Source organism: Tamandua tetradactyla, chromosome 2 (genome assembly GCF_023851605.1).
Source record: "Tamandua tetradactyla isolate mTamTet1 chromosome 2, mTamTet1.pri, whole genome shotgun sequence".
Taxonomy (NCBI): Eukaryota; Metazoa; Chordata; class Mammalia; order Pilosa; family Myrmecophagidae; genus Tamandua; species Tamandua tetradactyla.
The window spans coordinates 7,853,961-7,867,043 of NC_135328.1; the positions used below are offsets into that span (position 1 = coordinate 7,853,961).

At 43.2% G+C, this 13,083-nt stretch overlaps 1 protein-coding gene across 1 annotated transcript in view; it reads left to right on the forward strand.

The window, feature by feature from the left end:
- ROR2 (receptor tyrosine kinase like orphan receptor 2) overlaps window positions 1–13,083 on the forward strand; it is a 59,835-nt gene that overhangs the window by 20,188 nt on the left and 26,564 nt on the right. Inside the window, exons 2-3 of the mRNA XM_077139412.1 lie at window positions 2,140–2,427; window positions 3,306–3,336. Coding sequence (XP_076995527.1) covers window positions 2,140–2,427; window positions 3,306–3,336 — 319 coding nt within the window. The remainder of the gene's footprint in view (window positions 1–2,139; window positions 2,428–3,305; window positions 3,337–13,083) is intronic.

The window sequence follows — 13,083 nt, forward strand, 5'->3', positions numbered from 1 at the left end:
ACCATTTCCATTACCATATTCCTCCCAGGTCCCCCTTCCTTTCATTTACTCTTAATTTATTTTTGTCCTTGCTGAAGAAGGAAATCTTCCTGCATTGTCAAGATTTTTAGCCAGTCACTGCAGTCTGTAAGTGATGTACATAAAAGGCATTAAAATGGGGGTGGGGAGTGGTAAGTGCCACCCCTGAGCCAGATCCCCAAAGGTGTGAGAGGAGGGCCAGCAGACCACTGGTCCCCTCCTCTCTGAACCCCCAGTCTGCTCACCTAGGTGTATGCAAGTCAGCTCCAAAGCGGGGAGACCTGGCAGACCCTCCCGGCCAACCTTCACGGTGAGCCAGCTCGTGGAGGGCATTGGAAGGGCACAACCTGCCAAAGGTTTTTAGACAAACAGCTTTTAGTATAGAATTGAAATTAAGTCTATGTCAAGAAAAAGAGAAAATTGTGGCTTTTGTCTAATACGTTATTTCTTATTTTACATGCAAAGTTAGTTGTCTTTTACAGCCCTGCTTTTTGTTTAGCGTTACTTTGATGAAGAATTTGAACATTGAATAACTCAAAGGTGTTTCAGATGAAACCTGATGAAGACAGATTCTGGCCAGAATGTAGTGAAATGGTGTTTTTTTACATGGGCAGGCACCAGGAATCGAACCCAGGTCCTCTGGCATGTCAGGCAAGCATTCTTGCCTGCTGAGCCATAGTGGCCCGCCCTGAAATGGTGTTTCTGCTGGAATCTGTGCACCAGGTTTCTTTGGCAGCCTGCACTATGTATCGAAGCAACCACTTCACATTTTGTAATCAGATTGCATTTTTCTTCAACTAAGGCCCACAGATGCATAGGGTCTTGTATGGGGTTCAGGAGTATCCAGTCTCCCTATTTCAGCCTTGGGAGGTGGCGTCACAAAAGCCTTATGTTCAGATTTGCACCTTCCTTGTGCCATCCAATCTTCTCAGCTGGTGAGACTGCCTGCTGCCAGTATTTCAGTTCCCTTCCAGCTGAGTGTCTTCCATAAGAAGGACCTAAATCAGTGCTTTGAGGAAAATGTCAACTATATTGGAATCAAGGTAGAACCTAATGATATTGTTAATGAGCATCATAAATAGTGATCAGGGACGCCTCTCTAGATAGATTGCTATTTCCACTCTCCTGTGTGTGAAAAACATCCCTGCTTCGTGGATTCTACAGCCTTGAATTCTACTCACCAACATGTCATGACAGTCAACCCATCCTATGATACTTGCCCCAGAAGGTCCACCCGGTATCCTGTAATTTTCCAATGAAATCAATGAGCCAATCATAATGCCATTTCAACTCCATTTTTAAAAGAGGGGAGGGGCAGCTAAGAAAGAAGCCAAAAGATTCAGAAGATAAACATTTATTTGCAACTCATTTTCAGATTGTGCTTTTGTTTCCATTCTGTCTGGAGTGAGTCTGTCTCCTGAAGATTTGTTGTCTCCCGTTAGTTATCCTCACGTGTTGTGGAGTTTTCATTTGCATGTTCATCCTGAGGGTCACCCTCTCAGCCCTCGAACCCCTTCTCCTGACAAGTACACACACACTCACACTCTCACACACTCAAGTGCTTCTGCTCCATCTGCTTTACTGTCTCCTGTTCCCTGTGGCCTCATGTTGCCAGCTGAGAGCTCTTCTCCAAGTGTGCAGTGGTGTCAGCACATTCCAGAGCAGCGTTTCCAGCTCCTCCAGGCATCCACCCCTGCTCCACCCCTCTTTGGGGATACTTCTAGGCCCCCCCCCCCCCCCCCCCCCCCCCCCCCCCGTGAGCCCAAACAGAGACTCTGCCTGCTCCCGCTCCACATGCACAGGGGCGTGTTTCTGTGCTGCTCAGCCCTGCCATTTCTGTTCAATTTACAGGCCAAATGCTCAGCTCTTTTCTGAGGGCGCCTGCATTGTAGTACATGTTCATTTTCTTTTATGGATTGTTGCTCTGTGCCTGACCGTACGATAGGAGGGGAGGAGGGAGCCTCAGAGGGTGAGTCTGCATCGTGTGGCCCAGGCCTGGCAGGACCTGGTTCTTGGAGAGAAAGGAGGGGCGCCAGGGCGATTGGAAGCCGTCCCTGGGGGTGGGCTCACACGCGAGGCCCTGCCCCCGCCCCTCACTGCAGAGTGCTCTTCCCTCCCCAGGGTACTTTCTCAATTTCCTGGAGCCGGTGAACAACATCACGATTGTGCAAGGCCAGACTGCGATTCTGCACTGCAAGGTGGCCGGGAACCCGCCCCCCAACGTGCGGTGGCTCAAGAACGATGCGCCCGTGGTGCAGGAGCCCCGGCGGGTCATCGTCCGCAAAACCGAGTACGGCTCCCGGCTCAGGATCCAGGACCTGGACACCACCGACACCGGCTACTATCAGTGCGTGGCCACCAACGGCGTGAAGACCATCACGGCCACAGGCGTCCTGTTCGTGAGGCTCGGTGAGGGGGGTGGCGCCCCTTCGTGTGCTCTCTGCAGTCGGGCAAGCGGGGTCGCGATTTGCACGTGGGAAGCTGGGCACATGCAGCTCGGCCTGCGAGGGGGTGATGAGGCCTCCCCCGGGCCCTTGGCGTCCCATGTGAGCTCCCCACTGCACAGCTCACCCCTTTACTAGATGAAAGTAGACACAGGGGGAGCGGTCTGTAAATCTGGGCTGCAGGAAACAGTCCCGGCCACACGAGGTGTGCTGGAACAGTTAACAAACATGTTGTTTTGGGGGGACAGGTCCCACTGGGACCCTGGTTGTAGGCGGGACAGTCAGGTTGCAGATGAGACCAGAGGGGACCTGAGGCCAGACTTGTAGGCACCGCCAGCTGCTGCTGTCAGTCCATAAAACTAAGCCCAGGGCATGTCCACCCAAAGAACCAGGCCACACCATGGAGAGAAGGGGAGAAAGAGCAGGGTGTCGAATCTACACTATGGGGCTTTTCATAGGCAGTTAACAGGATCACATGCTGGAAAAGATTGTGTCCCCTTTTCCTCAGAGTTGAGGGAAAGATCACACAAGCCCCACGTCATTTTGTCACACATTAGCAAAGTAGAGTTTATATCCTGAAATAAACCTTGTAGATTAGAAGCAAGAGAGGAGAGACAGGGAAAACTCCAAAACCATCTCTTAGAGTTTCTGCATACACAGGAGCGCCCTCCTCCCCTTGGTTTCCCAATCGCCAGCAGGAAAGCAGAGCCAAAGGCTGGGGCCACCTGCCCGCAGATGGGTGTATTGGTTCAGCCACCTTATCACTGACTTGGTTTGACCATTGTTTTTTATTCCATGTCATGGAGTATTCATAACTTTTGTTTGTTTGTTTGATTTTTTTAGGTCCGACACACAGTCCAAATCATAATTTTCAGTAAGTATCTGTTTTTGTCAAACCATTTTCTGATGCTCTGAGAGTTTCCTGGTGTATAACCAGGTTATAAATCGGCAGACACTGCTTCCAGCTGCTACCACCGCATGTCTTTGCTGAAGTCAGTAGAAATAGACTGGACTTCACACAAGGATGGCAGTGTGCTTGGTTTGGGTTGAAAAAAATACATTTTGGGGAAACTTTACATTGTCCATGTTTAGTATAAAGAAAAAATGTCACACACACTGTTCATTTCTTTTGGTGAACTTGGCCTTAAGGGCAACTGAAAGGAGCCCAAGAAACCCAGGTTGCTGGCACCTCTAGGAACAGGTCTCACTCCCAAGTCCCAGCACCGCCATTAATTATTAGCTGGTTGTCATTTGGAACATGTGACCCAGCTGAGCCTTGGGGATAGGCAAGGTTTCAAACCCATTTTAAAGATGAGCAAACCAAGGCTCAGAGGTTCAGAGTTGGTCCAGGTTCCTTAGCGAGCTTTGAATTTAGACCTCTTATTTCGTAGTACAAGTCTTTCTACTGCATCATGTTACAATTTTTTTATTAGAGCCATTGTAGGTTTAGAGAAAAATCATGCAGAAAATAGAGCTCCCATGTTACCCACCCACCCACTCCCCACACACGTTTTCCCTATTATTGACACTTTGCATTAGGGGGTACCTTTTTTACAATGAATGAAATAATGTAATTATACTATTAACTACAGTCTGTCATTTCCATTAGGGCTCATTCTTTGTGTTGTACTGCTCTACGGTTTTGTTTTGTTTTTTTAATTCTTATATATATAATTTAACATTTCCCTCTTTTGACAGCATTCAAATTTCATGCTGCTAAATTACATTCACCATGAATGGCTACCATCACCACCATCCATCCCCAGAACTTTTCCATCATCCCAAAGAGGAACTGTGCCAGTGAAGCATAAACTCCCTAGTTTCCAGCCCACCCCTGTCCCTAGTAACCTGTGGTCTAGTTTTGGACTCTCTTCATTTGCATATGCTAAGTAGTTCAGGTAACAGTGCCTGGCTTATTTCACTCAAAATGATGTCCTCAGGGTCCATCCGTGTTGAAGCATGCATTAGAGCCTCCTTCCTTTTCATGGCCAGATGAATATTCCATTGTGTGGAGGTACCACATTTTATTTATCAGTGCACCACATTTTATCTTGGGGAAAATTCTCCTCTGAACTTCAAACGTTCCGTATTCCTGCAAATGCAGTATTACTCTTTCTTCATTGCCTGCATTTTAGATTAGCCATGGCTACTGGAGTTCCACCATTCCCCGGGCAGATGTGTTGGAGAGCCATTGCTTCACTTCCAAATGCTCTGACCAATCACATCAACACTGAAGTTGATCAGTTGAGCACAGTTTGCTTCTTCACCTTTCCCTGATGCCCCATAAACATCCCTCCCTTGGGAAGATACTCCATGGTGCCAGGTGGGGGAGGGTAGGCAGGCAATAAGTGCCCTTAGCATACACCAAATGACTCTTGCAGAAAGTGGATTTTTAATAATGTTCGGCGCTAAACAGGAATTCAGAAGCATTTCACCTTAATAATCATGCATGGGGTACAAATGTAAGAGTGAGTAAAGAAGAAATGCCATCAAGTGCACATTTATGGGGCTTAGAGACCATATAAATCATTTCAAATATCAAGTCATTATTTTTTCTTTTATTTAAAAATATTTTACATTGATTTTCTTTGCATTTGTACTGGGAGATTAAATCAGCACATTTGGATAAATCATTCAGACAGTGCTTATAAAGTCAACATTCTGCCTGGCCACACAAACGCACACACATGTACACACACATACACACCAGCCTTTTACCCAGCTGTCACCTCCATCATCACTTAGATGTGTCAAGCAGGGCTTTTCTCAGCGTTTCATACTTCAGTCTGGATATCATGAGCAAAAGTTCAATATTTACTATTCTTCTTTTTGAGGTAAAAGTCATGCAATGAAAGCACAGGTGTTAAGGACACCATTGAGAAGGTCCAGCAAATGCATGCAAACCCTATCCAGACACAGAACACTCACATCACTCTAGAAAGATCCTCCCCAACCCAGGTGACCTCTGTTCTGAATTTTGTTTTCCACCATGACCTAGTTTTAGACCTTGGTACAAATGGACTCCAGAGTGTAGTCATTTGAACCCAGCTTCTTTCACTGAATATAATGTTTTTGTTTGTTCATTTTTTGTGCTTCGAAATGTACTTTACAGAAAAGAAAAAATTCAGTCCCTGCACAGTTATTTGAAATGATGGCACTAACAGAAGCAGCAACTTTTTCTACAAAATTTCCATCATAGAAATTTTACTACCCTCTGGTTACATGCTACCAGGACATGACTGGAATTTATACACAATAAACTGGAAAAATATAGCTGACGAAAAAGATGCTATGTAATACAAGTAGAAAACTCATGAAAGATTGCCTTCGATTTGGGATTTTTTTCCTGAAGAGAACAGCTGAAGACTTTGAGTAGGATTATTTTATATGATAAACAGAGGAGAAATTAAGAGTTCTCAAAGGCAATGGGCTTAGAAACATAGAATGAGTGAGCCTTGTTTTGCATATATGAAGGATAATAAACAGTCATTGGCAAAGGGATCGGCATTGAGCTTGCGTAATTGTTGGAAAAGGCACATGGGAGAAGTGAGCCTGTTTCTAATTCATTACCCTGGTAGGCTTGCTCCATTAGAAATGGTTGTATATGTTCATTCTGTGAAGTTCCTCCAGATGCGGTGGGGGAACACCTCCTCTCTTGGAATCTGTTTCAGCTGGAGTTGGTTGTATTTGTTCCATCTAAGAAGTTGCTCTAGGTTGAGTGGGTTGAGTTCTTCCCATGCGGAATGTGCTTCTCAGTTTTCTTGGGACAACCTCCTCATGGGATGCACTGCTGCTCGCACCCTCCTGCTCTGCAGCCACCATGATATGTCTCTCATGGAATTGCCCTCTGCTGTCCTTAAGCGCATCACTTCTCTTTCCTCTCGAAGTTCTCTCTACTGGTTCAGTTGACTGAATTCTCTCTGTCTAGAGCAAACCCAAGAAATCTTCTTTCTTTGAAGACTTCCTCACTGCTCACTGGTTCATTCTGAATGATTTCTGGGTGACTAAGAGGAAGCCTAGGACTCACAAGGATGAGAAGTTTCATGTTTGTCTAAGTGATTGTAGGACCAACCAGAGGAAGATATGCATAGGGCGAGGTCTGGGAAATCTCAGGTCCTCCCCTTGTGGAGTTCAGAAGCTCTAGCATAGTGTCTGGGAGAGTCATCCGTGTTGTACTTATATCAGTAGGTTGTTGCTAACTGCTGAGCAGTGTCCCATTGTATGGATATACAGGTACACCTCGAAGACATCGTGGGTTCTGTTCTAACCATTGCAATCGAGTGAGGATTGCAATAAAGTGAGTCACACAAATTTTTTGGTTTCCCAGTACATGTAAAAGTTATGTCTACATTATAGTGTTGTTTTAGTTTGTTAAAGTGCCAGAGTCCAACACAACAGAGATGGGTCAGCTTTTAGTAAGATTCATTTAGTTAAAAATTTATAGTTCTTCAAAGGATAGGCAGCTAGCATTCATCTGAGGTTCTCTGTCACATGGGAAGCACGCGGTGATGACTGCTGGCCCTCTCTCCTGGCTTCTGGGTTTCAGTGGGTTTCCCTAGAATGATTCCTTTCTGCATCTATGAACATCTGGGCTGAGCTGTGAGTGCTGAGAGGTGTGCTGAGCTGCTGAGCTCTCTTCTGACCTCCCTCTTTTAAGCCTCTAGCTAAGTAAATTACACCTCACTCCTTGTGGAAGGCACTCCCCTTAGCCCAGTGACCACAGATGTAATCAACCATAGATGAATTTCACATACTGATGATTTAACTCTACAGAAACAGAGCCTTGGGGCATCATCACCTGGCCAAGTTGACACCTGAAACTAGCTATCACAACTGTTAAGTGTGCAATAGCGTTATTTCCAAAAATAACAATGTACACACTTTAATTAAAAACTACTTTAGGGCGGTGCAAGTGTAGCTCAGTGGTAGAATTCTCGCCCGTGATACAGGAGGCCCGGGCTCAATTCCTGGAACATGCACATACAAAAAAACGCAAACTACTTCATTGCTAAAGGACTTGCCTTCAATGAGTCTAGTCTTTTTGCCAGTGGAGGGCTTTGCCTTAATGTTGATTGCAGCTGACTGATCAGGGTGGTGATTGTTGAAGGTTGGGGTAGCTGTGGCAATTTCTTAAGATGAGACAACGCCATCAAGTTTGCCACATCAATTAACTCTCATTAAGATTTCTCTGTAGCATGATGTTTGATAGGATTTTATCCATAAGTAGAACCTCTTTAAAAATTGGAGTCAGTCCTCTCCAACCCTGCTGCTGCTTTATCAACTAAGTTGATATAATATTCTAAATCCTTTGTTGTCATTTCAGCAGTGTTCAAAGTATCTTCACCAGGAATAGATTTCATCTCAAGAAACTCCTTTCTTTGCTCATCCTTAAGAAGCAACTCCTCATCCATTCAAGTTTTATCATGAGATTGAAGCAATTCAGTCACAGCTCAGGCTCCACTTCTAATTCTAGCTCTCTTGCAGTTTCTACCACATCTGCAGTTCCTTCCTCCACGGAAGCCTTGAGCCCCTCAAAGTCATCCGTGAGGGTTGGAATCAGTATTCTTAGTGGTGTCTGGAATGGTGAGTCTTTTCCAGGAGGTTTTCAGTGTCCTTTTCCCAGATCTACCAGAGGAATCACTATCTCTGGCAGCTATAGCCTTATGAAAGGTATTTCTTAAATGATAAGACTTGAAAGTTGAAATTACTCCCTGATCCATGGGCTGCAGAATGGAATTGGGTTGGTAGGCCTGAGAACAACGTTCATCTCATCGTACATCTCCATCAGAGCTCTTAGGTGACTAGGTGCATTGTCATTGAGCAGTAATATCTTGAAGAGAGTCTTTTTTTTCAGCAGTAGGTTTCAACAGTGGGCTTAAAACATTCAGTAAGCCATGTTGTAAACAGATGTGCTGTCATATAGACTTTATTATTCCATTCATACAGCAAAGGCAAGGGTAGTTTCAGCAGAATTCTTAAGAGCCTTCAGATTTGGGGAATGGTAAATGAGCATTGGCCTCAACTAAAAGTCATCAGCCGCGTTAGCCCATAACAGGAGGGTCAGACTATCCTTTGAAACTTTGAAGCCAGGCATTGACTTCTCTTTAGCTATGAAAGTCCTAGATGGCATCTTCTTCCGGTAGAAGCCTGTTTCATCTACATTAAAAGTCTGTTGTCTGAAGTCCAGCCTAAAAAAAAGTCTGTTGTTTAGTGTGGCTACATTCTTCCATTACGTTAGCTAGATCTGCTGGAGAACTTGTTGCAGCTTCCTCATCAGTGCTTGCCACTTCACCTTGCACTTTTATGTTACGGAGATGGCTTCTTTCCTTAAACCTCATGAATCAACCTCTATAGCTTGACATTCTTCTTCTGTAGCTCCCTCTCTTCTCTCAGCCTTCATAGAATTGGAGAGAGTTAGGGTCTTTCTCTGATTAGGTTTTGGTATAAGGAAATGCCGTGGATGTTTGATCGTATATCCAGACCACTAACACTTTCTCAGCATCAGTAATAAGGCTGTTAGTAATTGCAAGAGTAACCAAAACATGACACATAGACACAAAATGACCACATGCTGTGATAGACTTGCTTGACGCAGCATAGCTACGAGCTTTCAGTTTGCAAATATGCAATATCTGTGATGTGCAATAAAGCAGAGCACCGTAAAACATGCTATGCCTGTAACCCAGTTTGTTTATTCATTTTCCTGCACATGGAAATCTGGGCTGATTCCAGCTTTTGACATTATGAATATAACTGTCAAAAATATTCTGATACTGTTTTTTGTGCACTTATATTTTTATTTCGGTTAGGGAAATATCTAGAAGCAAAGTTGCGAGATCATAGGGTTTGTGTGTGCTGCTTAGTTTTATGAGAAATTACCGCAACTTTTTCTAAAGGGAGTGCATCGCTTTACACTCCCCCAGTAGTATATGAGATTTCCAGATACCCCACATGTTCTCTGGCATTCAGTGGTGTTGGGCTTTAATTTAGCCATTGTGGTGGGAATGGAGTGGTTCGTGTGATCTTTATGCCATTCCATTTACTTGATAACGTAATTTTATTAGTCATTCTTTATTTTCAAATAAATGCATATAAGACTATAAAGTTTCCTCAGAATACCATTTTGGCTACACCTTTTCACCCCCAAGGCATATAGGCTGTTTGGGGGTAGGGTGGGGGTATTATTGTTTTCTGATTTTTCTTGTATTATCAAGTAAATCTGGGCTGTCTGTTTTATATTTGTGTTAATTTATTGAGATTTCTTTTGTGGTCAACTATATATGGTCAATTTTTATGAATACTCTTGTTGTTTCTAAAAAAAAATATGTTCTCTGATGGTGGCCACACATTTCTAAATCCATCTATGAGATCAAGTACATTAAGTGTGTTATCAAAAGTGTGTGTGTGTGTGTGTGTGATGACTTGGGTTATGGATTTCTGAAAATTTGTGAAAACCATGCACCACCTTGTTCTGGATTTCCAATCTATCAGTTTTCATTTTCAAAATATTGGTGTGTATGTTGTTAAATATCTATAGATTCAAGACGCTAGTTTTTTGGGTGATGTTTTTTTCAAATCCCTTTTAAAGCTTTTCATCTTGAATTCAGTTCTGCTTAATAATAATATGCTACACTTGCTTTCTTTTTATTCACATTTACCAGGAACCTTTCTTTTTTCCCAACCTTCCTGTGTTTTTCCCTTTAAGTAGATCCCTTATAGATAGCATATAATTGCCTTTTTTGGGAAATTGGTGAGGAGGGTTTTCTAGTCTGACACTCCATTTTAATACATGTAGATCAACTTCATTTAAACTGATATATGCTGTTACAGCCTATGAGGAAACCTAATTTTCTTTGGCCATGTGCCTCTGGAGTGAAGGCTAGTTGTTTTCTTGATGCAGACAGTCCTCCAATGAATATCTGTCTCAGGTTTTATTGTCCCTGTGGGTGAGTCTCTCGAGAACAGGGATCTGGAGATGGAATTAGGGTGTGATGTTGTACTCCTCAAAGTTAGCCAGACTACTCCCCAAGGATGCTGAGAAATTTACGCTCCCACCTGCAGTGCATGAGTTCTTATTTTCCCACTTGTTTTCCAGCACATTGTGTTATCAGAGCTTAAAACTTTGCTAAGATCTTTGAGTTTCAAATAGTAATTTATGGTACTTCCACTATGGTACTTCCACTTTAGCAAATAATAAGGTTGAGCATCTTTTTGTTCATTAAATAGCCACTGAATTGCCCATTCATGCAACTTGCCCCTTTTTTTCTATTAGGGTGTTTGTCTTTTTTTTTTTGATTGGTAAGAGTTTTAAGATATATTTGCAATGCAATCCTTTCTATGTCTTCTATTCATCTAGAATTGGTTTTTATGCCTGGTTATAAGGGAGGGATCTACTGCAATATCTTTCTATATAGATGGCCTAGCTCATCAGCAACATTTAATAAACACTCCTGTCTTCACCAAATTTAATGTCACCTTTTTTGTATGTTGAATTTCTGTGCATATGGGTCTTCCATCAGGCTCTCTCTTTTGTTCCATTAGCTTCTTTCCTTGAAACAGTACCCCATTGTTCTAACAGTGGAGCTTTACATTGTTTCTTGCTATATGTAGAGTAGGATTCCATCTACCTTACTGTTCCCTGTTTAAAATCGTCTTGGTTATTATTTATTTTTTACTCTTCCATATGAATTTCATGGAAGTTCACAATTGTCCAGAATTTAGGTTGATTAGGAGACATACTGTTCTTAGCATGTGATTTAGTATTTACATTTTTGATGCCCTTTTCCATAAAGTTTTAACATTTTCACCATCAGGATCTGACACATCTTTTGTCAGATCTCGAGGTACCGTCATTGATTCTGCTAACAAAATGTTATCTTTCTTTTCCAAATTTTATCTTCAAATTATGTGTTGATGGTAATTGAGAGAGGGATTGCATGTTAGATATTGATGTTATAGCCAAAAGATTGCAGGGCTTTTTCATTCTCTCAGCTGTTTGCTGCTTGTTTCTTTCTTTCTTTCTCTCTCTCTTTCTCTCTCTCTCTCTCTCTCTCTCTCTCTCTCTCTCTCTCTCTCTCTCTCTCTCTCTCTCTCTCACATGTACTGGAATTGTTTCTAGGTGGAAAATAAAGCCTTCTACATAAAAGAGTATGGTTTCTATTTTTCTCCTTTTCCCCTTTTGTTTCCTTTTCCTTGTCTTATTGTATTTCCTGGGACTTCCAGCATCAGGTTGAAGGAAGTATTCATCTAGTTCCTGACTTGTTAATGGGTTGAAATTTGTCACTGATGTGAAGAGACTGAATTTTTATGATGGCTTTTTCAGATACCAAGGTGTCCACACAGTTTTTCTCTTTTCGTGTATTAATATCACATTGCACGATAAAGGTTCTGTAATGGAATAACTTCACAGTTCTGGGCTGAAACCCACACAGTCAGGGTGAATTCTTCTCCTGATGGACTGCAGACTCTATCTGTGAGCTTATTGCCAGTCGACGGCTCTTTCACACTGGCTTCTTCTCTGTGTCTTGAAGTCTGAGACACTGGCCCCTTGGTGGCCATTTTTCGGTGGCTGTGATTTGCCTCCCACATTGACGATGCTTCAACAGATTTATCCTTCCCACCTTCCCTTTACAGTGACGTGTTCATGAGATCCCCAGAGATTACCCAGCGTGAAGACGAAGGAGGGGAAACCAGTCTATTTAAAACAGGGTTGTCTACAAACTCCACGTATGTTATACCTGAATAACCAGTTTATCCTGAGATTCCATAATTCCCCTCTTGGGCTAGTTCCTTAGAAAACCTGCAGCTGTTAAAACATTTTTCATTGTTGGTCCAGCAGAGTATCCTGGAAATGTAAATGCAGAGTCACAGCAGTGGTCTATAGTATAGCCTTGCTGTGTCTCTGCATAGAGCATGAGTGCCTGGGCACGTGCAGTCACTGGTTCTTACCTGTGAACATAAATGCTGACAGCTTACACCCTCCTAGCTCACCAGTCTTTTCCTTCGGCTGCCACCCTCTCCTGTCCACAGGTGCAGATGCTGAATGTGCATCAGACATCAGCGTGCGTGTGTGTGTACTTGTGCATCGGACATCAGCATGTGTGTGTACTTGTGTGTGTCGAAGGGGTTTGGGGTGGGTATCCCTGGAGGTTGGGATTTGCTACCATTAAAGCGGTGTTTTTTCTCCCATCCATTTTAAGGTGGGAATAAAGAAGGGTGTGCATGGCAAACAGACACTTTAAGAAAAGATTTCTCCACAGATGTAAGTTCAAAGCTAGGAGTTATTATCAGTTACTCAGGTGGCAGTTTTAGTAACACCTGAGGGATTACAACTAGAATATGTGGCCAGCGTTTCCTGTATGAGCTTCGTTTTCTTCCTGCTCATTTAAAATATCATTTGTTTTCATGATGACAGACCCACTTTTGCCTGTTCACAGAGCCAGCTTTGTGCCCACGCTGTCCCCAGGAGCCTCTGCATTGCTCCGTCCTGCCCCCACCAATCTCATGGACCATAGCAGGTGCATGCACGTGCAATGTGTTTCACATAAACTACTGCTTAAAAGAAAGTTGGGTTTTTGGATGATTAAAAGTTGCTTTAGGGCTGGCTGCGGTGTCTCAACAG